The following is a 24,816-nucleotide window of genomic DNA, read 5'->3' on the forward strand; positions in this document are numbered from 1 at the left end:
CCCTTGAGGGTTTGAGTACAGCCGCGGAGTCACGTTCTGGTGCTGCGAAGAAGCAGGTAGAAGAGGTGGCTGCGGAAGGGACAGCTGTGGGTCCCCCTGTGATTGGTGAGAAGAGGAGGCCAGAGCAGAAAGCTGCTGGTGGTGTTGAAACCAAACGTCGGAGGCTAGTAACCAAAAGGTCTGCTCCGGCGCAGAAGAAACCTGCGGTTGTCGTTGGTAAGTGTAAGCTATCCAGTGTTAACTGTTGTGTAACTGGTTCTGATAGCTATTTCACTTTTTTGCAGAGCGTCAAGATGAAGATTTTTCTATCTTCGATGCTCCGGAGTCCCCTCCGCGTGCCATGGATGCGGGTGGAGCGGAGGTGCCATCGACACCTCCGGTCAAGGTGGTACCTGAGTCAACCGTGCAGAAGGAGGGTACCGCAGAGAATGCTGCGGCCCAGATATTTGATACTGTCGACTCGTCCAACAACCTGATCTCTCCCAATGAGGGAGACGATTTGAGTTTGCGGTTCACTGCTACCGGGAAGCAACATTCTGATGCTGAACCGCAAAAAACTGGCGATCAAGCGCGGCAGCATGACGCTGGGCCGCAGAAGTCTGCGGTTGATAAGGGTACCAGTTCGTCGGCCGATGGTGCGGGGTATGACGGGCCTCCAATTCAGCCTGGGGAGTCTGAATTGGAGTATTACTACCGCACCTACTCCCAGGATCGCAGTACGCTGTACCATCGACCCCCCTGGACTGTATTGCAGGGGGATGATATTGCTAATGACCCTGCGGCCTGCAGGGAGATCCTGGGTGGTCTTGGGACCCCCTTTGAAGTTGAGCGGGCTCGTGCCGCGCCGCGGGAGCTGCGTGTAAACCAGCTTTCATCGATGCTGGTGGGGACTTCCATTGTGGCTAATGCCATTTTGGAAGATTATAAGGTGCTGCGCCGCCGCGAGGAGGAGGCTGCTCGTATGCGGGCGGAAGCCGAGAAGTTGATCGAGGCTGCTCGCGTGGGTGCGGAGCAGCTCGAGAAGGATAAAGCTGCTTTTGAGAAGCAGAAGCAGACTTCGGAATGGGCTGCCGCTGCCCAGCTAAAACAGGTGCGTTCCCTTGCTAAACTCCTTGCTGATGAGCGTAAGCGTTGGGAGGAAATTTCATCCAACGAGCGCAAGAAGTGGAACGAATCTTGGGCTAAGCAGAACAATCTTCTGTTTCATACTCGGCAGGAGTTAGCAAACGCCAAGGCGGCAAATGTTGCCTTGGGCAGTGAAAAAGCTGCGGCTGAGGCCGCATCAGCTAAAGCGCTGCAGGCAAAGGATGAGGCCCTGAAGGCCTTTGAAGAGGCCAAAGAAGCCGGGGCTCGTGCCTCAAAGGCCTATGAAGAGGCCGCAGAGAAGGAGAGCCGTGCTTCTAAGGCTCTTGAAGAGGCGAATGCGGAGCGCATTCGTTTAGGCAAAGTTGTTGAAAGCCTGCAGGTACGTTTCTTTAGCGTTGTTGCTTTCGTCTTTATTGTTTTGAAAATATTCATTGAGTGAACTGTTTGCTGTTCTTGTAACAGGCTGAGGTGCAGGCGCGGGAGGTCGCGGTTACGGACCTTACTGCCCGCGTGTCTGCTGCGGAGCAGCGGGCCGACGCTGCTACTGAGGCCAAGGATGCCTTGGTGTCCTCTTTGAACCAACTGGAAGCTGACCGTGAGTGGTTGCGGACTCACGGTATCGCGCGTGTAAGTATCCTTTGCCTTTACATTTGCTTGGATTAGCACGCAAGACTTATGATCTTTTTACTGCAGATTGTCGAGGCCATAATGAATGCCCCTGAGACCTCATCAGGTTTGGACCTGGTTAAGGAACGTGCGCGTGATGCTGGCTTCAAGGCTGGTTTTAACCGCTGCATTGGGCACATCAATGTACTATCCGCAGGCGGTTATACTGATCAGGCATCCGGGTTCCGGGATGTAGATACCGAGGGTCGTCTGAAAGCGGCCGTAGCCTCCTTTTATGACACGCCCCTTGCCTGTGTAGGGGAGCTGGACGAGTGTTTGGAGGTTGCGGACTATGTTGACCGCTTGCGGATGCTTTACCCTGATGTGGAAGAGGAAGAACCCGCTGGTGACGTCGGAGGCGACGCGGGGACCAGTGGTTCAAAATAGGGTTTAGGTTGGCTAGTGTGCCTCCTTTTTTGTATTCCTCTTGTATAGAATAGGAACTTTATGTAAATTCCGTAAGCATCATGTAGATACTTGAATTTTTTGAATATAAAGTTTCTTTGTTCAGTTTGTACAAGTGTTTTTAATTCTTGCATGTCTGAACGTGTGTATGCGTAATCTTTACCCATTTATGAACGGGGTCAAGTATACTCCATACTTTTGTTGTATGGGTATGCATCAATTCTGTTAATTACCGTGTGAGGGTTTTTAGAATTGCTTAAGCTTTGTAAAAGCTTGTATTACCGGAACTCTACCCATTTGTGAATGGGGTCGAGTGTACTCCATACCTTTGTCGTATGAGTCCGCGTCAATTCCATTGTTTGCCTTTTTGGGGCTCAGGAATTGTGTTTAACAAAAACTTGTGTATCCGGCCGGATAAAACATGCAAGTCTGTTTGTCTTTTGCTGGCCTATTACAATAGTTGTGTGTGGTTACCACTTTGTATGGGTATCATGAATGAAGATTTTGCCAATCTGTTTTTGGGATACCGCAAAGTGGAACACGCATTTGTAATAGTAATAACAAACAATAATGTAGAAAATTGCTTATTTATTTATTTGCAAATGGCCTGCGGCCCAATAGGTTACATAGAGAGTGTAGGAACATAGCTTACATATAGCAGCGTCTAAGCTGTTGTGCGTTCCATGTTCTGGCGATAGGTTCGCCCTCTAGTGTTTGTAACCTGTATGCGCCCTTCCCTAAGACCTCGCTGATGAGGTAGGGTCCTTCCCACTTGGGGGCAAGTTTTCCTGGGCGCTCGGCATTAGATGCCTCGTTGTCACGTAGGACGTAGTCCCCTGGAGTGAAAGTACAAACGCGGACTCGCGCGTTGTAATACTTTTCCAGTTTGGATTTGTATTTGGCCTCGTTGATGGCGGCGTTCTCGCGCCTTTCTTCTAGGAGGTCCAAATCGATCCTACGTTCCCTGTTGTTGTCTAGCTTTTCGATAGCCAACATTCTAGGAGATGGGAGGCCCATTTCCGCGGGTATCACCGCTTCAGACCCGTAGACGAGGCTGAAAGGTGTTTCCCCATTGCTTGTTTTTGGGCTAGTGCGGTGAGCCCATAAGATGCTTGGGAGTTCATCGACCCAGCCACGCCTGGCTGTTCCCAATCGTGCTTTGATTCCGTCGACTAGGCCTTTATTTATACTCTCGACTTGGCCGTTCCCTTGCGGGTGTGCGACTGACGAGAATATGTGTTTGATGTTCAGCTCTTCTAGCCATTTTTGGAATTCGTCGGCAGCGAAGTTGGTGCCGTTGTCGGTAACAATGTACATTGGTAAACCGAAACGGCAGATGATGTGCTCCCAAATGAACTTTCTTGTTATCATAGCAGTGGTTGAAGCGAGTGGTTTCGCCTCTACCCATTTGTGAAGTAATCAACCGCCACTATGATAAATTTAACTGCACCTGGTGCGTCCGGGAATGGTCCCACTACGTCGATCGCCCATTTTTGAAAAGGCCATGCAGTAGTGACGGGGACCAGATTGTTTTTTGGCCGCAAAGTTTTTGGTGCATGGCGCTGGCAGTCCATGCATTTGCGTAATTCTTTGACGGCGTCCAGGTGCATGCCGGGCCAGTAATACCCGGCATTCATGATTTTTGCCACGACCATGCGTGGTCCGGCATGTATGCCGCATATGCCCTCATGTATCTCTCGGATAAGGTATGTGGCATCTTGTGGATTAACGCATCGGAGGAGCGGTCCGAGGTATGACTTTCGGTATAAGATACCGTCTCCCATTTGATAGTGGCACGCGTTGTATTGCAACTTACGTGCCTCTGTTTTGCTCTCGGGAGTCACACCTGACTGAAGGTATGCGATAATTGGTGTCATCCATGACGTTGTTCCGTATTGGATGACACTGACCTGGCGTAGAGGAACCGAAGGATTTTGCAAAATCTCAATACGTACCTCCTTTGCCAAGTGTTGGAAGCTGGTGGATGCAAGTTTTGATAGTGCATCCGCAGATTTGTTTTCGCTTCGATTAATGTGTCGAATATTGAATGAAGCGAATTTGGATTTTAGCTGCAGGGCTTGCTCGAGGTAGAGGATCATGACATCCCCTTTGGCGGCATAGTCGCCGCGTACCTGGCCCGCAACTAACAAGGAATCGACGTGCGCTTCCAGATGTTGCACGCCGATTTTGACTGCTAAACGTAGCCCGGCTAATAGTGCTTCATATTCTGCCTCGTTGTTGGTGCTTTTAAAATCGAGGCGTATGACATATGTAAGCTCTTGGCCGTCAGGGCTGACGAGTCGCAGACCTGCGCCCGCGCCGTCCTCGTTGGATGCACCATCGGTAAATAGTGCCCATACTTCTGAGGAGGGTGGTGGGGGCGCAGGATTTTGGGATTCTTCGCATTCTTGGATGCGATCCGCTGGTACTTCAGCGGCGAAATCAGCTAAGATTTGGCCTTTGATGGCAGGGCGCGGTTTGTAATGTATTGTATGTGCGCCCAGCTCAATTGCCCATTTTGCTAATCTCCCAGAGATGTCGGGTTTGGACAGGATCGGGCCGATCCTGTAATTGGTTAGCACTGTGATGATGTGGTTTACGAAGTAGCGTCGTAACCGTCTTGAAGCATGTACCAGTGCAAGTACCAATTTTTCCATTATTGAGTATCTCGTCTCCGGGTCGTTGAGCATTTTGCTGATATAATAGATGGGTGTTTGAACCCCCGCTCGTTCCACTATTAATACCGCGCCCACTGCGTTGTCCGCAGCGGATAGGTATAAGATGAGTGGCTCATCTTTGCATGGTGCGGTTAGTGTTGGGAGTTGTATCAAACACTCCTTCATTTCCTGGAAGGCCTTTTCGGCCTCTGTGGTCCACTGGAATTGTTCTTTCTTTGAACAGCTTCGCAGGGTCTTGATGAAAGGGTATGACTTGGCTGCGTGGTTAGCCAAGAACCTGTTGAGTGCCGCCAGCCTTCCGGCCAGGCGTTGCATATCTTTCATCGATGCAGGCGATGGCATGCGCTCGATCGCCTGCACTTTTTCCGGGTTTACCTTGAATCCATCTTTGGTGACGATGAACCCAAGGAATTTGCCTTCTTCCATTCCAAACGAGCATTTACCTGGATTGAGCTTCATGTTGACGCTTCGCAGAGTTTGGAATGTTCTTTCTATATCAGTGAGCATGGTATCTTCCTCCATGCTCATGACGACCAGGTCGTCCATATAGATTTCGACACTTTTGCTTATTTGACCGCGGAAAGTGTCGTTCATCAGTTTCTGGTAGGTTGAGCCCGCGTTGCGCAACCCAAACGGCATTTTTGTATAGCAGTAATTTCCGGTTGGGGTCCGGAATGCCGTTTTATCTTCATCCTCAAGTGCCATTTGTACCTGGTGGTACCCTTTGTAGCAATCGAGGAAACACTTCCACCTAAATGGTGCGAGGTTATCGACCTTTTCGTCGATTTCCGGAAGCGCGTAACAATCCTTGGGGCAGGCCTTGTTAAGGTCCTTGTAATCGACGCACATGCGCCAGCCCCCGGATGGTTTTTCTACCATGACAGGGTTGGATAACCAAGTCTGGTACTTGACTTCCCGCAGTATACCTGCGGAGAGCAGTTCTTCGATCTGCTCTTGTATCGCCTGATTTTTAGCTGACCCAAGGTGGCGTTGGCCTTGGATCACTGGTTTGATACCTGGTTTGGTATTCAAATAGTGCTGCGCTATCTCGCGTGGGACCCCTGTCATGTCTGCGGGAGTCCACGCGAAGATGTCTTGGTTCCTGAAGAGGAGCTCCTTCAGGTGCGCTCTGGTGGTCGAGGATAAGGCGTGACCCAATGTGACCTTCTGTTCCGGATGCGTTGGGTTGAGAACCCATTTTTCCGGTTGGTCGACGGGGGTGGGCCTTGCGACCTTTGTCGGACGTGCTTCGTCCGTCATCATGACGTCCTTGCGGGCGTAGATGATTGCAACCCCTGATGCGGTTGGGAAACCAACCGCGGAGTGGGGGACGGATGTGATCATATTGAAATCTCCTTGGGATTCTCTCCCAAGGAGGACATCATAATTGGAGGTGTGGGGTAAAACCATGAAGTTTACCTCCTCCGTCCGCGTGTGTTTACCATTGGTAAGACGCACGGGAAATGTAATTTGACCTAGGGGAAAGACTGTTTCCCCTGCGAATCCGGCCAGCGGGTAATCTACGGCCTGCAACCGATCTTTGTCCTCTTGGTCAAATTGATTGAAGCATTGCTCGTAGATTATATCGGATGTACTGCCCGGGTCGATGAACAGACGCTCGGTGCAGTAATGGGCCAGCTGGCCTGAAATGACGACGGCGCGTCTGTCACGCGGTCCGCCTCGGACTTTTGGGAAGACGACTTGCTCGTCTTTCCAATCATTGTCCGGTCTTCGTGCCGCTTTTCGCGGCCTACCCTTGCCTCCGTAAATCATGTGGGTGGAAGCCACGTACATGGCTTTCTTTCCGGAGGAGGTACCTTCGTTGTGAGGGGTGATATGCTTGGTGGGCTTTTGTCCACCTGGTAAAAGGTGTTGCAGTTTCCCCTCTTTCAACGCCCGCTCAATCTCCAGCCGGAGACTGATGCAGTTGTTGGTGGTGTGGCCCGAGTCCTTGTGGTACTCACAGTATAGTGCGAGGTCCTGACTTTTCTTGGACTTCATTGGTTGGGCCGGTCGCAAGAATTGTGGGTCCGCGAGGAGGACCTCTCTTGGCGACTGGTTGATCTCGGTCCATTTGCGGTCCCGAGATTCTTTTCTTGGTGCCCGAGTGTCTCGGGCCGGGTTGTAGCATTGTGGGTCAAACGTGTTGGGTTGCGGGAAATAGGGTTTAGTAATATCCCGATTGCCCGCATCCCGGTTTCGTTTGTTATTACGTTTGGACCCTTGGTGGGATGTTTCGGCTTGGGGTTTTGCCTTTTTGACGTGCGGTTCGAGCGACCGCTGTGTCTGGGCATATGTTTTGACTGCGGTCATGACATCCTCCCATTTTTTAGGCAAACCTTCCTTGCCAGAGATGGTCATGACCATCTCTCTGTCTTTGACGGCCCGAATAAAATGGTTTCGCGCCATTTGGTCCGCCACGTCGCCTATCTCTAGGCATTCTTTATTGTAACGGATGACGAATGCCTCGAGCGATTCGTCATCTCTTCGCCAGATGTTCATGACGTCCAACGAATCGCGTTCGTGGCGTCGCTGTTGGCTAAAGTGGGCGAGGAACTTGGCGCGCAAGTCCTCGAAAGAATCCAGTGATCCCACTGGCAAAGAATCAAACCATGCCCTCGCCAGACCGATAAGGGTCTGGGGGAAAAAATTGCACCAGGTGGGTTCGTCCCACCTGCCATTGACGCCTGCGCCTGTGAAGATGTTCATGTGGTCGTCCGGGTCGGTCGAGCCACTGTATTTCCCAATGTTGACTGGGAATTTTGTCGTTGTGATATCGGCGTTGGCGATGTGCGGGACGAATTTTGAATTTTCGGCCGCGGCCCTTGGCCTGTATGGTTCGTGCACAGGGCGCTTTGCCGCCCTGAGGTATGTAGTGCGGGGGTGACTGGGAGGAACATAGTTGCGTCCCCCCGGTCTGCTGTTGGTGTCGTGAGACTCCCCGCGGTAGGTTTGATCGTCAGGGTCGGTATGACCGTACCCTTCCGTGTAAGGTTGCGGGCCTAGTCGGCTCTGGATGCCTGGGCCGCGCCTGGAGGCTGACCGCCTCTTATCTTCCCCATAGGGGCCCAGGCGGGTATGCACTGGCCCTCTGGAGCGGGACTCATATGAGGAAGTATCCTCATTGAGTGTATGGACCGAACAGTAAGATGATCCACGGTCGTCATGTCGGCTTCTGGAAGCCGGACGTGAGTGTAACCTGCCATCGTATTGGAGTATACGGTTGGCAGGTGTGTGTTGTATTGGAGTAGGCCCAGCTTGTACGTTTGCTTCCGTACAAGCGCGGTTGTAAGCCGCTATCAGCAGATCAGTCTGCTGTTGGTACCAGGAGTGTAAGTCCACGCCTGGTGGAAGCACAGTTGGGGCCTGTGATAAGTCGTGTCCGAACGCAAAGGATGGGATCCTTTGGGTGGACGTGCCAATGTGTCCGGGTTGGGGGGTCGAAGGGTGGACCCCTGTTGGGACCGGGGGATTTGGGTTATCCGCATTGGTGTTTTGGTTATCAGTCATGATCTTGAGAGGGAGAGGGATGGATTAAAAAGTGCTAAGAGTAGCGGTGGGCGCCAATGATGAAACAATGGTTAACCTGGCAGGGTTAACGCACTGGTCTCGTCAAGAAGGGTTAATCCCTTCCTCTCGGAGATCGCTGGCTGGGTCACCGGTGGATGATCTCCTGCACAAGGAAACAAGCCGTGACTCGTAACAAGGAGGATGGGGTGGGGGGTGCTCCTTGTTACCACTCTCCGGCGTGAGAATCAGTAGTTTGCTTGGGAAGCAAAGCAAGATTATAGTAGTAGTTAGAGAGTTGTGAAGAGATACCTCAAACCTGGTTTGGGGTCGGTATTTATAGCCGAGGAGTGAAGGAGGAGATTGATGGATGGGCTGACGACGAGCCGCACCGTTGCAGGTGTGTCAGTCTCGCCGGCCGTGGGGGTTACGCCACGTCAGCCCATTGCTTTAATAGCTCTGACAGGGGACTGTCGCCGGCGCCACTTGCCTCGTGGTGTCAGCCACTTGCCTGGCGTGTCAGTCCACTTGTTGGATATGCAGGGTGCGGTGCGAGCCGCATCGCTGCATGCGGTAACGTCTGAAGTTACCGCGTCTCCTACTTGTGATCAAGAAATACGCGAGATGCGGTGTTGGCCGCATCATCGTATGTGGAGACTATTTGCTCGCTTCCCTTGTCGTGACGAAAATGGCCATATGATGCGGTGCCAGCCGCATCGATATGTTCATCTTCTTTCGTACTTGGGTCAAGCTATTCACCTTCGAACCGAATGGGTTCGAAGGATGTGACCGCATGGGTGCGGTTTGCTTACTGGTAGGGGTTTGTTTGATGCGGGTAATGGTCGTTTTGGGACCATACCCCTTCACTAGGGATCAGTGACTTGTTTATTATACAGGTTGAATATTTTTCTTTTAATTTTAAATAACATGTCATATAGTTTTTAAAATCTATAATTCATTAGAAGTTGAAATGTGACGTCGAATATTTAAATATGAGAAAGAGACGAAATATATAAATAAACTGACTATTTCCTAAGAGTTTTGAAAGTTTTACAATTATTTAAAGTTCTGAAATGAACTCAATCGTTTATTATAAAAGATTATACATAATAGATTGTTAGAGTATTAACATAAACTGTTTTGTTATAAGTTGTTATTTATGTATTTTATTATTACTTGTATTTTCATTTATATTTTTACATTAAAAGTCTAAAACGTAGTAAAGCCATAAGTTATTTATGCTATTAATCCCTTTTATAAAACAAAGAAATGATAAACATAAATGAAAAACAAAATGGTAAATGATAAATGAAGAAACACTGACCTTCACGGTAGTATCCAACGAGGACTTCAACACTTGGCGATCCGAACAGGTTAACTGCAAAACTGAACACCTTTAGGACTCGTTACAGGAATGAGGTTATTCCTGTAACCACCCTCCGGCGTGAGAATAAATCTCGGTTTTGGGAGTGAAAGAATATGTGTAGAGAGAGAAGTTGTATGAGAGTAAGTTGATCTATACCTTAGGTATTTACCTCTATTTATAGTTTACTATTAGGGTTTCTCTTAACTTAGGATGGGCTCCGATAAGTTAGGGATTTACATAATCTTCCCAAAAAGTTGGAGATTTGATTGTGTGACCGATCCATGCAAGACGGAATATTCTAGAATAAACATTTATAATTATTTATTTATAATAAAATAATAAGTAATGACCGGGTCGGGTTAGCCGATTCGGGTCATACCTCGTTAATAAAATTCATGAATTAAAATAATATATTTTTATTTGAATCTTATTAACAAATATTATCTATATATATTCAAAATTATTAATTTTTTTGGTGTTCATAAATAATCCTAACCTTGACACAGGTGTAAACTTTCTTATTATTCTCTTGGCTTTAAAGTTTTATTCTCGATGTAAACTAAACAAGACTTTTAAGTATCAAAGTTAATTATATTTTTTATGTCTCGATTCGTTTTAAATGTATAAGAATAATATTGACGTATACAACTTTCTTACGTGCATGCTTAGACTCAATTTTTGCTTTCTTAGGCAAGACTCAAAAGCATTTCGAAAATATTATCTCGTTTGATGTGTAATTTGTAGGTTGTACGTAGTTAAACGTTTAAGGTTTGATTTCTATACGTTCGTGATATGAATCGACTGTATAGCTCGAACTTGTTGAGTAGTCTTGCTAACGAAGTGGATCACTATTCACTGGTAGTTAAATAAAACCTTAGAATGACAAAAATAACTAAATTAATTTCAAGTTTTATCGTTTACATGTATCATTATCATTATGAATGCGTGTAACACGTATCATCAATAATGACAAGATAAGAATAATACATCATGGATGGACTATGGAGTGACCAAAAGGGTTGGATGCCACTATGAAATTTTGTTTTGTTTTACTTTTAAATATAGTTGGTGAAATTAATAAATATTGAAGAAAGACAAGATATTTTACATACTTTCATCTTTGGTCATATCAATAACATCTCTTGTAATTCATGATTAACTTGGTCCTGAAAAAGGTTAAACATTATCACTCATCATCACCGTCCACCACTATCACCCATTGTCTACGTCCACCACCCACGTCCACCGTCACCATTCATCACCGTCCGTACACCACCACCAGTTTATTTTAAGATTTTTATATTGTTTAATTGTAATTCAACATGTATAATATAAATAGTTTCAATAATACAAACATCAATAGGGTTTTAATGAATTTATTAGTTAGAAGGTAGTTTTTTTTTTCCAAATCACACACATGTATATAGATTGAGGTTTCATTTTTTAGCAGCAAAGACCCTGGACATCCGAGATCACCCTTCTGTTTGAAAAACATAACGTGATGATCTGACTTACATAAGGAAACTCACAATTAAGGAAACCCCTGCTCAACCCGGAGCAAATTGTTCTAGACGATACTCCAATCCACGACCTCGTGTAAGGAAAGGCATGAGGCTACCGTTGGACCAAATGTGTCGAACTCATTCGACGCAAACATAACTCCTGACCTCGTGTTAATTACCGTCATCGTGTTGTGAAAAAAAAAAGACAATAATTGACCTAACATGCGTCGAACAAGTTTTACATTTAGGTTAAATGGTGGTATGTGTTGTTATCAATGTTATATATAAAACATATTCATTTGTTCTCTCTCGTGCAATCACATGAATATGTATTTATTAAAGAAAACAACCTAGTACAGATAGCAATGAAAAAACATATCCGTCCAAAGAGTTGAATGTTATTTTAGTTCTTGTGATTTGAGTCATTTTGCCAGTTTAGTCTAAAGGTTTCATTTTTCGTCTGTGGGTTCAAAAAGTTTTACCGTTGCCATTTTAGTCCACTAACTTAACTAAAATTAAACAATAACCAGATTGCCATCAAACCGAATTAACCGATAGTGGAGATTAACGGACGATTATGGTTAAGATTATTTGCTTAAACGATTACTCAAGTATGATTAAGGGTGTCCTATAATCGTATGTTAATCGAACTGAATCGAAAAAATATTAAGACAGGCATAGGTCAAGATATATATGTATATATGATGTGGATTGGGTCCAGTGGCGGACATAAGGCTTACCGGGAGGCAACCTCCGCTACGGCTTGGCGCGGAAAAAATTTGGAAAAATTAGTGTAAATTTTGGAAAAATTTGACGTTTTTTCGATTTCGTTACGGCTTATTTATAAAACGTTACGGCTTAGTTTCGTTTCTAGATCCGCCACTGATTGGGTCTATGTGTCCGTGTTGTAACGAAAAACCTTGAGAATTGAGAATACGTTTGGATCGAGTAGCCTGTAGTGTGAAAAATTTGTTTCAGTGTTAAAGTGTTCCGTGAAACGCGTTGCGCTAGAACTGATTCCGTGAAGCGAGCTACTATTAATTCGATCTTCAAGGTGTCAGTGGATGGATCATTGCTGACGCGTCATCAAAATGATTCCCACTAAACGTGTTGGGATCTTCGGAATGTGTTTTAAATTTTTAATTATAACATGCAAATCCTGTTTGATGTCACCGTTTCCTTTTACATGTTCATTTAGTTCAAATTTTTGTGAAAAAATGAATTGGTTAATTAATTGAACTTAACAATAACCAAGGTTTATAACCAATTAACCATTAAGACCGAAGGGTATGGGGGCCGGCTGAGGCCCGGCTAGGACCGGCGCCGGTCTCCCACAACGCCCCCTGGGCTCGGCTCGGCACAAACGGCTCCCCACAGTCGGGGAAGACGGGCCACATGTTTGAATGATATAGCCGTTGTAACGGCTATTTTAATAAAAAAAAAATTCCTTTTTCAATTTAAATAAATACCTCTATCTCATCCATTTTTATACAATTCTCTCCCATTCTTCTCCAATTCTCTTCCTTTTTTATAAAAAACACTCCATATTTTTTATACCATTTGCTCTAATCATGAATCCATTCAACCCAAACAACCCCAACCCAAACAACCCCAACCCGAATAATCCCAACCCGAACCAACCTAACTTTTTTTCGACTCCCGCTTACACTCCGACTATGGATCCTTCGTGGGGGGCTCCGCAATTTCCGTTTTCGGGTATCCAACAAACACCCAACGCCTTCTCACAAATGTCTCAACTTCAACAAATGCAACAATACCAAGCAGTCCAACAAATCATGCAACGCAACACGTTTGAACAACTCCAATCGCAACCGCCAACTTCCCAACCGCAATCCCCGGTTCAACTTGACGATGATGATGAAGAAGTCGTCCCCGAATCGCCACCGCAAGAGCTCAAGCGCAAAAAAAACAAGGGGAAGGGGAAGAAGGTTGAAAACGTACCCGAAACCGCGCCAAAAAGCGGTTCGAGAGCAAAGGGGAGACCTTGGACGAAAGTAGAGGAGGAGGCGCTAGCAATGGCGTTTGTTAAGTCCTCTACTTGCCCGATAATCGGTATGAACCAAAGTTTTAATTTAAATTTTAAAACATTTATTTTTTATTTTTACTAATGCAATATTTTTTAAAATTTAGGAAACAACCAAACGGGTAGTAGTTTTTGGAATGCGGCAACGGATAGATTTAACATGATTATGGAGCATGGTCCGGCTCGTGATGTCGAATCCGTCTCGAGCAAGTGGCGTAAAAGGAGCAAGGTCATCAATAACTTTAACCAGATTTATAACCAAATTTACACTTCTCCTCCTAGCGGGAGTAACGACCAGGACATTCTTAACCTTGTTATCGCTAAGTGGGACTCTCAAAATTCAACGCCTTTCCCGCACTTCCGAGCATGGAACGTTGTAAGGAAAGAACAAAAATGGAAGCCGGTTCCAAATGAGGTCGCAACGGCCAAACGGACTAAAACTTCCAAGTCCGAAAGTTATAGTGCGGGAGGCTCCACCGCTCGTTGTCAAATCGACATAAACGAGGACCCGGAAGATGAAGAGGATGTGTTGCTCGTTCACGAGTCGGAACGTCCCACCGGAAGGGACAAAGCAAAAAAAGACGCGGCCGGAAAGCGAAAAGGGGCCGGCTCGAATGGAGGTGGCGGCTCGAGTGGAGGCGGCGACTCGAAGGCATCGTCGAAAATGGACGAGTTGATAAACGGATTCCGTTCGTTCAAAGAGTTCGCGGCCGAAAAATATACTCACAAGAAAACCGTGTCGGCCGACTATGCTCGAGCGGAGGATTTTAGGATTATGAGGTTGGATCTCGAGTCGGTTCCGGAGGATGAACGCGAGGTTTATCGGAGGATGAAAGAAGAGGTGAAGAAAAAAATGGACGTCGTAGGTCGTAGTTTTTTAATCGTATCGTAATTTTTTTTCGTTTTTTATGTTTTTCGTTTTTAGGATTAGTAATTTTTATTTTTAGGAAATGTAATTTTTTTTAATGTTATGAAATGAATTTATTTAGGTTGTTTTATGTTGTAATTTTTAATGTTTTTAAAGGTTTTTATTAAATTAACAAAAAAAAAACTTAGAAAATTATAAAAAAAATGTGGGGTAGGCTCATCCTCCACCCCCCTCAAAATGAATGGAGGCCCATCCTCCATGAGATGGTGATGTGGCGCCTACGTGGCGGCCCATCCTCATGGGGATGAGCCTCCACATACCCTTCAGTCTAACAAAGTTCAATTATGGTTATGATTATCGGTAAGGTTAAGGAAATCCCAAGTGATTATTATGAATGGTAAAAACTGAACTAAACCTCAATTTGCACACCCCTTATAACTGACTAAACCGTGCAAGTGAGAGCTAATCAATTAGTTCTGTCACTTTTAAGGTTTTATATAATATAATTCAGTTTATGGATTATAGTTTATATACTATATTTTAAAACTTGGAGTCGATTATGTAAATTGAACCAGCCATTTACTTTATTTTAATAATGACCATGAACTATTTTTCAAATTAAAGTAAGTGTGCTAAGTTCACCCCTTGGGAAGTCTTTACTCAAGCAACCGATAACGTATCTATAAGTTTTTAGTGAGTAAAGCAGACAAAACGGATGATACGAGATGCCAAATGTTACAAAAATATCTAGAAACTAAACCATCATTTTGTTTTTAACACAAGAAAGAAGAAAAGACTAAAACTTTCCTCACGTGCAATGCACGTTATTTTATTTAATAATAAAAACAAACAATGTTAGTCTATGAAGAAACACCAAGTCTAAACCGTCGAGTTTATCCTTGAGGGAATGGTTTTGTCAAGAAGGTTAATCTTTAATCTTTCCTCGATCAATGGCTAGGGGTGCAATTTGCAAAACAATACACCGTGAGACTCTTTACAAGGAGGAGAAGTAGAGGGTTTTCCTTGTAACCACCTTACGGTTTGAGAATAAGTATCATTTAAGAACAATAAACGAATGTGTGTTAGAGAGCCAATCCTTAAACCTATGGTTGAAGACTGATATTTATAGTCGAAGAGTGTGGAGAAGGAGATGGGCTGATGGGCCTTGAGCTAGACGTCTCATCAAGGAATATCATGTCTGCCTCCTCTAACACGACCATTAGTGTTTGTAGAGGATTGGGATGTTGGCGCACGGTGATTGGAGCTACGTGGCCTAACGGTTGTCCTTATTGTCGAGTATATCACCAACTGTGACCGGAGATCACGCAGCAGTAAACGGCGCAACCTGATTACACGTCACTGGCCTTTTATACTTCTAGTCTTCTGCACGACTGATCATCGTGGGAGTTGTCTGGGCAGGCCAGACGTACGCTGATTGGCTGCAACTCCTGCCACATGTAGTATTTGTCCTTTTACTAGTTGTCACTGTGTTGCGTGCGCAAACAGGGTTTGCGCATTAGCTCTGTTGATAACCGAGTGTTGTATTGTTAAATCTGTGTATGGTCTTTTGCGCGCATATCTTGTAATGCCTTACGAAGGATTTAGGATCATACCCTCTTCAGTCTACATGATTAAAGTGGAAACTACACACGTTCATAGAAGAAGAAACAAAGTTTACGATCGAAACCAATATTTATGGGACAAAAACCTTTATTTTCTCTTAAATATAAATAGTTTCAGGTAATTTGGGTCGTATTACTTGAGTAAACTATCTAAAACTATAAGCTGCTTTTTTGTATAAATTTTATAGGGAAATGATCCATTAAAAAGTGGGTTTTACCTAAGTAGATTAAGAAAGATTGTGATGATGACATGTGTCATTCTTTATAAGTAGGAAGAAAATACATTTTGGTACTAAAACATTTTGGTCCTTATAAGTAGAGTGTGAAGATGACATGTGGCACTCCTTTTATTTTCTTAAAAATACAATAAAAAATCCAGCACAAAAAAAATATAGCACAAAAAATCAAGTATAAAAAATATAGCACAAAAAGAATATAGTATAAAAAAATCCAACACAAAAATTCAGAAAAAAAAAATAAGACAAAAAAAATCAGCACAAAAATGTAGCAGAAAAATTCAGCACAAAAAATGTACAACATAGAAATACAACACATTTTTTGGGTTTTTTTAGTTTCATATTTTATATAGCAATATAATACTCAAATTAAAGATAAAAAGACCGCTCAATTTTATGGAGAAATTTTTATGAAAAAATAATGTCATATAAAAAAGTTATGAACGTTTAAAAAATGAAAGTGGAATATGCATGTGTCTTGTATGTGAAGAGAGAAAATTAATAAATAAAATTTTACAAAGATACTCTTACCCTCATCTTTTTTCTACAATTTTATATTACCCATCTTAACCATTGATTTGAAAAATGAAAAGTTAAAATTCTTTCCCATAATAAACTTTTTATTAGATCCTACCCAAAATTTTTTAATCAAATTATATAATGATAGGTTCATTGGAGAACACTAAAAAAATGGGGAACCGGGGAACACTCTTAAAAATGTAACTTAACATGTTAAAATCAATTTTTTAAAAAATTTCCGGCGTATTTCCTTATAAATACTTGTCGAAGCATTTTTAATAAAAAATCAAAAACTAAAAATATAAAAAAAACAATTAAAAAAAGGCTTAATTTTTTTTACACAAATGATTTTTTATTGGAATAGTTTCTACCCATTTTTATAAGGAAAAGTGCTGAAAAAAATTTAAAAATTGATTTTTAACATGTTAAGTTAATTTTATAAGATGTATTTTTTAACTATTTTTTAAACATTTTTTTATATTTTTTAGTTTTTATTTTTTTATTAAAATGTTTCTACATGTATTTATAAGGAAAAATTTAGAAAACATTGATTTTTAACATGTTAAGTTGAATTTTTAAGAGTTGTTCCCTGGTTCCCTACTTTTTTAGTGTTCTCCCTGTGTGTGTATATATATAGAAACGGGATCAGGAGAAAACGCTCAAAGGTGTGAGAACGGTAAGAACGTATCCTGACCGAACACGTGGCGTGGGGCATGATCAGGGTCCGAGGGGTTTTTTTGTCTTTTTAGTATTCTTCTCCTTTCACGATTTTCGCGTTTGACATGCTTCTTTATTTTTTGCGTGCAAGGTAATTTTGTGTTTTGTAGATTTATTAATTATTTGGCGTTTTATTGTTTTTTCTCAGATTTCTTCTCTTAGAATTAATTCTTTTTGAGTCACATAGTTAATCTTTTGGCGTTATGGCTTTTTCCATGTCATTTTTGGCGTTTTGTATCTTTTTGTTGCTAATTCATTACCATAGATTAATATTTAAAAAACTACAATAACTCGAATATCAAAAATGAACTAATAGTCTTCCGTAGGTGGGATTACATCAGAGATGTACCCATCGCTTTGTTCTTCACTTTCTTCAGATTCTTCATCATCAAATTTCTTTTTTGCGTATAACGCCATTAGCTCTTCTCTTCTTTGCTGCAGCCTGTTCTTGAATATCACTGCATCCTTGGATTTTGGATCGTTTGAAGGTGTTAAATCACAGATTTGTTCAATGATAGATAGCAAACCTGTCTTCAACATTTCTTCCATTGCTCTTGAGTATTGCATCCCGTTTTTATAAGTTACTTCAAGTGTTCCTTCTTCCTCATGCAATACCCAACTGCTAAGTTTTGGTATTTCAGTATCTTCAATATCATCATCATCTTCTGCTGGAAACTTTCTCTCAAGTCTTTTTATTACAGTTCTTGTTCTTTCACAATCGTTGTCTCTTGGAACCCCAAGGGCCAGGATATCCTTCTGAACATTTTCATTCATTCCCATTATGGCTTTTATTGTTCTTACCTTTACCCTTCTCCTGTTAGAGAACTTTATGATGAATCGTTTTTCTTTCCTTTCATACCTCCATGCAATAACCTTAGCCATTTTTTAATTTTTTTGGCGTTTTTGAGAATATGTGGCGTTTTAGTCTTTTTGGCATGTTTGAGCTTGGGTTCTGATGGTCTTCTTTTATATTGACTTTTTTTTTTCCCGCGTATGTCAGGTAATTATGGCGTTTTGAAAAAGATAAATAAATTTAATATAATAAATGTTAGTAATTATGTTTTACGTCGTTTCATTTTACTGTTTTTTGCAGTTTACTGTGTTTTGTTTTCAGACTCAAGTGTTTTAATGGTGTAACACGTCAAATCTTTTGACGGCTGTAATTATGGCGTTTTGTTTTCCAATGACGGTTAGATAACTATTGGACTTCTTTTGTTTTATATTTTTTGCACATTGTTTCACGTTTTTTTATAATATTAGTTGTTCAAATTAATTTTATTATAGTTTGATAGTTTTTTTGGGGGCTTTTTTATGGCGTTATGTCGTTTTACACGTATTTGCTAATTTTGGCGTTTTATTATATTTTTCATTATAGCATTAACATTATTTTGTTGTTTATTTACCGACATTACAAAACATACAATAGACAAAGAAAATTAAAAAAAATTACAAAGTAGAAGCAATTTATGATTTTAAATCTTCAGTGTCATCAGTCTCTTTTTTCTTTTGAAACTACAAGAAATGTGACAAATAAATGGCGTTTTGGATTTGACGTTGTTTATTTTCTTTGTTCATATGTTGAAGTGTCTTTGTTGATGTTGGAGACATAGAGCGACTTCCTATGGGTGGATGCTATCTGCCACTGGTATAGGTCTCTTCTTATCATCCAAACCTTCTTCGGGTACAAAGATGACAGTATGACATATGGGTGTCATCAGTCCCTCTTTTTTCAATTTTGTCCATCTCATGCAGCAAAATCTTTCTACACTCGCGTAACAAATCATTAAATGAAGCTTCATGCAGAACATTACTGACAAATAAAAGATGTTTGCTGTCGTATTATTTTTTGGCGTTTTACGTTGAGTTGTGTTTTTTTTTTTTTGTGTTTTTTTGGTGTGATAAACGGAAGGTGGTGAGACGTTTCTATTTATAGAATTTTTTTGGCGCGTAGGTTAGGCAGGATGTTATTTTTATAACAAAAAATGTAATTAACATTTATCCGGATGTAAACTTTGGCGTTATATATAATGGCGTTTCATATTTTATGACGTTTTTATAGCCAAAGAGCTTAAATAAAAACACAGGAAAAAGTACGCAGTGATAAAATTGGCGTTTTGTATTTATTTGGCGTTTACGTGAGGAATGTTTTTTTTACCTTTTTACCCTTAATGACGCGCGTCCACGTAATAAAATTGGTGTTATTTACTAAAATGCCACCGCGCCAATCTAGTCCATAGATTGTTTTGATCGGACGATCAATAATCGTTCTCACCGTTCTCACACTTTTCATCGTTTTCTCTAAATCCTGACCCTATATATATATATATATATTATTGATGCAACAAATACAAGACCGGTGATAGTAGCTAGGCTGGTTAGGCAAAAGGCGTGGAGGGTTCCGGTTTGCCTAACGCAGGTCGTGGGGTCCCCCACGTTTGCAAGACGTGGAGAGAGGTTCACTAGTTATATTTTGTTCTTTGTTCAAGATCCTCAACTGAAGTGTGTTCAGCTTTGGATGCAAGAGCAGTAGAAATGTGTGTGTTGAATGTGAAGAAAGGAGACTTGCATGGAACAAGTGCTCGAGAAGGAAGATCAGAGATTCCTAGAGAATCAGGGCTGATCCGAATGTCTTTCTGCACTAAATGAAGTGTTATTTTATAGAGGAAGATATCGCCCAAAGAGGAAACCTTGGACTAGTGAACCATGCTTGCAGTGGGAGACTTACCCATTTTGGGGTTGAACGGTTTAGACCTGCGGATAAAAGGTTGTTCTCTGTGCACATGTTCTCTTTTACGGCTGTGAGAGGGCTGGACAAGCAATCAGTGAAGTGATGGTTTACTGTTCACATCCTTTTTGCTGTTCACCCGAGTTCGCGGGATTTGAACCCTTTAATCCTTTAACCTTTCAAGCGTTTATGTGCCTAAGTCATTTTATTTAGTCTTGGGCTACCCCCGTCATCAGCCCCCCAAGTCAGAGGTTTTTGGGAAATGAGCTCAAAGACTTCTGACTTTTACACTTTTATTTGTTTAGCTTAAAGGCTTCAAGGCTTGAAGGCTTGAAGGGTTCATTGCGGTTGAGTTTTTTGAAATTTGAATTTTGACAATACGGTTGATGTGACTGACGGCAGTTTTTGCAGAAGGCAGTTTAATTAACTGCCGTGTAATCATAACGTCTATTAGCCTTATTTTTTCATTTATTATCAAGATATTCACTAAACTTTCTTCATTTTCTCTCAAGTTTCCTTCCATATCTTCCGTTCCTTTGTCCAGGTTAGTTCTTATTTTCGTTTTTTCTTTCTTTGAATCATAACTTATGGGTGCTCGTAAGGATTTAGCCGTAAGTTATTCTCGTTTAACCCAAGAGGAAGTAAAAATTTTTGTATGGAATGGGGGATTGGGATGAAGTTTAAACTGGTTGCACCGGCTTGTGATGTTTCGATCGATAAGTGTCCCCCTGGTTCTATTGCCCTCTATTGTCGCCATTTTGAATTTTCGAACCTTCGTCACCCCTTTTCGAACTTTGTTTTGAACGTCTTAGAGTATTATCACGTATCCTTTGGCCAGATTCACCCTTAGGGTCTGGCTAGGGTTTTGCACTTTGAAGTTTTGTGCCGGGCTTCCGGGTATGATCCCACCCTTTTATCGTTCCGTCGCTTTTTCCGGTTGGCCAAGAATGGTGACTGGTTTACATTCGAAACATCTCATGTTGATACTTGTTTAATTTCATCTATGGTTTTTAGTCTTGGTGTTTGGAAAGACCGGTTTTTCTGGGTTTCCGATGAAATTGTTCCTTTTAAGCTTGTTTGGAGGCATCCGGATGTCGTTTTAAATGAACCTGAACCCTCTGCTTCTGAGATAAATACCCGTTTTCTTGATACTCTTAGGGAGTGCCCTTCAAGGCTTCGTCCATTTCCCGAGCACTTACTGGTGTTGTTGGGTCTTAGTAAGTTGTGGGACAAATGTGATCGAGATCCGGTGCTTATGAGAGATGGGCAGGGTATGCATTTGTCTTGATGTGCTATTATGTTCTTACTTTTTGCTTGCTTATATATTTTATTTTTGTATATTTTATAGTTATTTCTGCACTGGATTTTATTAAGAGTGATGATACTTCCGATGTTGCGTTTGGGGATGCTGTGGCTACTCCGGGTGAGGATGCAGTTGTTAGGGGATTCGAGCATAGGTTCGAGGGTTCTGGCTATGTGAATGTTCCTAATGTTAAAGGTTTCACGAAGGCTCCGAGTTCCAAGGTTTCTGTTCGTCGTTCAAACCGTCGCTTGAAAGGTGCTGATCCACCCTCTGGCTCAGAGGCCATTGACATTAGTAATGACATAGAGGTGTCTGCGGAACAGGTTCTTAAGGTTGAAGTGGGAAAGGGTAAGGAAAAAGAGTTAGTTGTTTCTGTTAAGAAGAAGAAGTTGGTTAATAAAGGTGCCACTCCTACCATCCAGGGTTCATCGGGTAAAAGCGTTGAAATCTTGGAGGGTCCTGAAGCTGAAGAGGTCTATGTTCCCAACTGGGATGTGAAGGTTGGGGATAGCTTCAAAGATCCAGCTGTTTGTGCTGAGGTGTTAGCTCATTTTGCTCCCCCTGGTGTTCGAAGTCCGATTTCTGAGATGGAAGCTGGTCACTTTATTTCAAGATTGATGCTAAGCTTGATGTGCACAAAATGCAACATATAAATTACATCATCAATTATGACATAAAACTAACCCTTTTTTAGTACTAATGTTGGAAAAAGTGTGTTTTTATCTTCCTTTTGTATTTTCAGGATTAAATGAGCTCAAATGAACAAAAGAAGCAAAAAGGCAACTAAATCTAACATAAATACAAGAAAATGAACAAACGTCGTATGCCCGACCCCCCGACAGCATCTTCCCAAGCAAAATCAAGAAGACAGAAGGCTGAACACGCACCGTGCTCAGTGAGCACGGGGGCGTGCCCAAGTGTCAGCAGAAAAGACAAAGTTGTAGAAACTTCTATCGCCCACCACGGGGCCGTGCTCAGCGGACACAGGGCCATGGTCAACTATAAGATTCGGAGAATCCAGGCAAATCTTGATAGTACAGATACGCTTCTGCACACGGGGTCGTGCTCAGCGGACACGGGGGCGTGGTCAACTAATGCAGACAAACTGCAATTAATGAAGAAAGAGAGAAGGATGGACACGGGGCCGTGCCCGAGCTTCTGTTCAGCCTATAAATAGGAGTGCTTGGATCACTTGCAATTCATCCCTTGCCACACCACCTCTCTCACACTTCACCTACCACCCACCACCATCACAACACCATCATCCATTGTCCATCATAGAGTGTGTGAGTCGTCTCGGGATCCAAGATTGATCGTAAGAGTTCTTGACAATCAAAGGCCATGTTTGCCTAAGTCTCTTACATCACTTGGTGAAGACAAGTGTCTAGTGTAGTACTTTTTATTTTTAATCTTTTCGCACTTTTTACTTGGTTATGTATTAATGACTTTAATAACTAGTTTCTTATGTTGAAGGTGATTCTTCCTTATCGTTTGTCCGTGGTGTCTTGGCATTATTTTACTGTCTATATAAAATAAAAGATTTTCACCATTCATATCTCCACGGTCTATATGGAGGTATGTTGGCTACCTGGTCGGGGGTTAAGGGAACGGTTTGGTAAGAGTCTTTCCATTGTTCAGTGTATAGATCCTGCAAAGGACCTGGGTCAAATTTAGTAGGACCTCCTTCAATACCCACCGGTATTGGATGGCGGGGGTCCAAACTCTTTGAAACCCTTATAAGTTACGCTACTATTAATATTTTAACCCGGCTACTTAGGACTGTATCCCTACTGACTCAGACTACTTAGCCGAGGCTAACGTCACCTTCAAAAGAGGGCCCTACCACAATATGCATTAATAACTTAATTAATTATCTTTCAATAATCCGACCCTTTAGGATTGTATCCTTGCTGACTCAAACTACTGGGTTGAGGGTAACGTCACCTTCAAAAGAGGGGCCTACTACAATAACTAAGATAATCTCTTAAAAAGTGCAAAAGTGCGGAAATAATCAAAGGTTACACTATACACGAGTCGGAGCCAAGTGATTCATCTTGTCTATCTATTTTATTTTTATTTTATTTTTCAACATTTTCGTTAGTTTTTTTTGTTTAAAACCTTTTTCTAAATTTTTGATTTGATTAGACGTTGAGGATAAACTGGTACTAAAAGCTCTTGTGTCCTTGGACGACCTCGGTATCCTGCCAACAATATACTACGCTCACGATGGGTGCACTTGCCCATATGTGTGTTTGGTGTTAGTAAAATATCGTGTTTTATAAATTTAAAACTTGACTAACGTGTAAAAAGGGCTTAAAATATACTTAATTCCATATACACACCAACCCGCATCAAGTTTTTGGCGCCGTTGCCGGGGACACAAGGATTTTAAGAAAGTTAGGAATCAACGGCCTAATCATTTTTTTTCTAAATTTTTCTTTTCTTTTTAGGATTTTCATAATTTTTCAGTTTCTGCAGAGCTCAGCACGGGCCGTGCCTGGTCGGACACGGGCCGTGCCCAGCATTGTCACTGGGAGTTTTTATTTTCCGAGTTATAGACAGTTGAGCACGGGGCCGTGTCGGTGCAACACGGGGCCGTGTCCAACTCCCCAGTAACAGGGATTCGGAAAACAATCACTGTATCTCCGACCACGGGCCGTGTTCATCTGAACACGGGGCCGTGGTGAACATTCTGACCAACGTTCTTTTCTGTTTTTATTGTAGGACTAGGAACCCAGGCGCCACAACTTTCTACGTAGTGTATGAGCTCCAGTTCTAGTAGAGACGTAAAAGAACCTCTCGAAGAACCCGAACGCTTTCTTAGAAAAAGACTTAAAGCTAAAAACCAAGAGAAAGCTTCGGGAGACCCACTTCCAATGGCGAACCAACGTACCCTCATGGATTACCTACGCCCCACCGTAGGTAATCTCGGCGCCGCTATCAATACACCGAATGTCGAAGCCAACAACTTCGAACTTCGGCCACATTTGATACAAATGCTTCAAAACTCCGCAACCTTCCATGGGCTTGCGGACGAGGATACACATCTACATATTACTAACTTCTTAAAAATATGTGATACCTTTCGAATCAATGGGGCATCAAACGACGCCATCCGCCTTCGTATGTTTCTATTTTCACTAAAAGACCGAGCTAAGGCTTGGCTTAATACCCTTCCAGTTGGCTCAGTAACCACATGGGATGAACTAGCCCAAAAGTTTCTATATAAGTATTTTCCTCCTGCTAAAACGGCTAAATTAATGACTGAAATTAATACATATTCACAAGAGGATAGGGAGTCCATATATTAAACTTGGGAAAGGTTCAAGGAGCTACTAAGAAAGTGTCCTCATCACGGTCTTGCGGTATGGCAACAAGTATCCACTTTCTACAATGGGTTGTTGCCACACACTAGACAAACACTTGATTCTAGCTCCGGGGGACTTTTAGGTAATCGTCGCCCAAATGAAATATATAATCAAATTGAGGAAATTGCTCAAACCAATTTTCAGTGGCACACTCCCTGAAGCAATAAATCTATTGCCCCGGGCGCCCATAAGGTTGATGAAAGC

General features: G+C 42.5%; 1 protein-coding gene and 1 non-coding gene across 2 annotated transcripts; one reads left to right on the top strand and one right to left on the bottom strand.

Annotated features, from left to right (window-relative positions):
- Positions 1 to 12,886: 12,886 nt before the first annotated feature.
- LOC110880698 lies at positions 12,887 to 14,146 on the top strand. Its single transcript, XM_022129170.1, has 2 exons — positions 12,887 to 13,283; positions 13,362 to 14,146. Exons 1-2 carry the CDS (start codon positions 12,887 to 12,889, stop codon positions 14,144 to 14,146), a joined length of 1,182 nt encoding a protein of 393 aa, XP_021984862.1.
- A 10,352-nt stretch (positions 14,147 to 24,498) lies between these two features.
- LOC118483599 lies at positions 24,499 to 24,605 on the bottom strand. Its single transcript, XR_004870886.1, has one exon. It is a non-coding gene; the product is annotated as a small nucleolar RNA R71 (small nucleolar RNA).
- Between the last annotated feature and the right edge of the window lie 211 nt (positions 24,606 to 24,816).

Source organism: Helianthus annuus, chromosome 10, assembly GCF_002127325.2.
Source record: "Helianthus annuus cultivar XRQ/B chromosome 10, HanXRQr2.0-SUNRISE, whole genome shotgun sequence".
Classification (NCBI taxonomy): Eukaryota; Viridiplantae; Streptophyta; class Magnoliopsida; order Asterales; family Asteraceae; genus Helianthus; species Helianthus annuus.

Excerpts from the sequence above, each read along its gene's own strand:
- LOC110880698 (XM_022129170.1), top strand. The coding sequence starts at position 12,887 with ATGGATCCTTCGTGGGGGGCTCCGCAATTTCCGTTTTCGGGTATCCAA. Across the intron at positions 13,284-13,361 it reads CTCTACTTGCCCGATAATCG|GAAACAACCAAACGGGTAGT; the intron begins GTATGAACCAAA and ends TTTAAAATTTAG.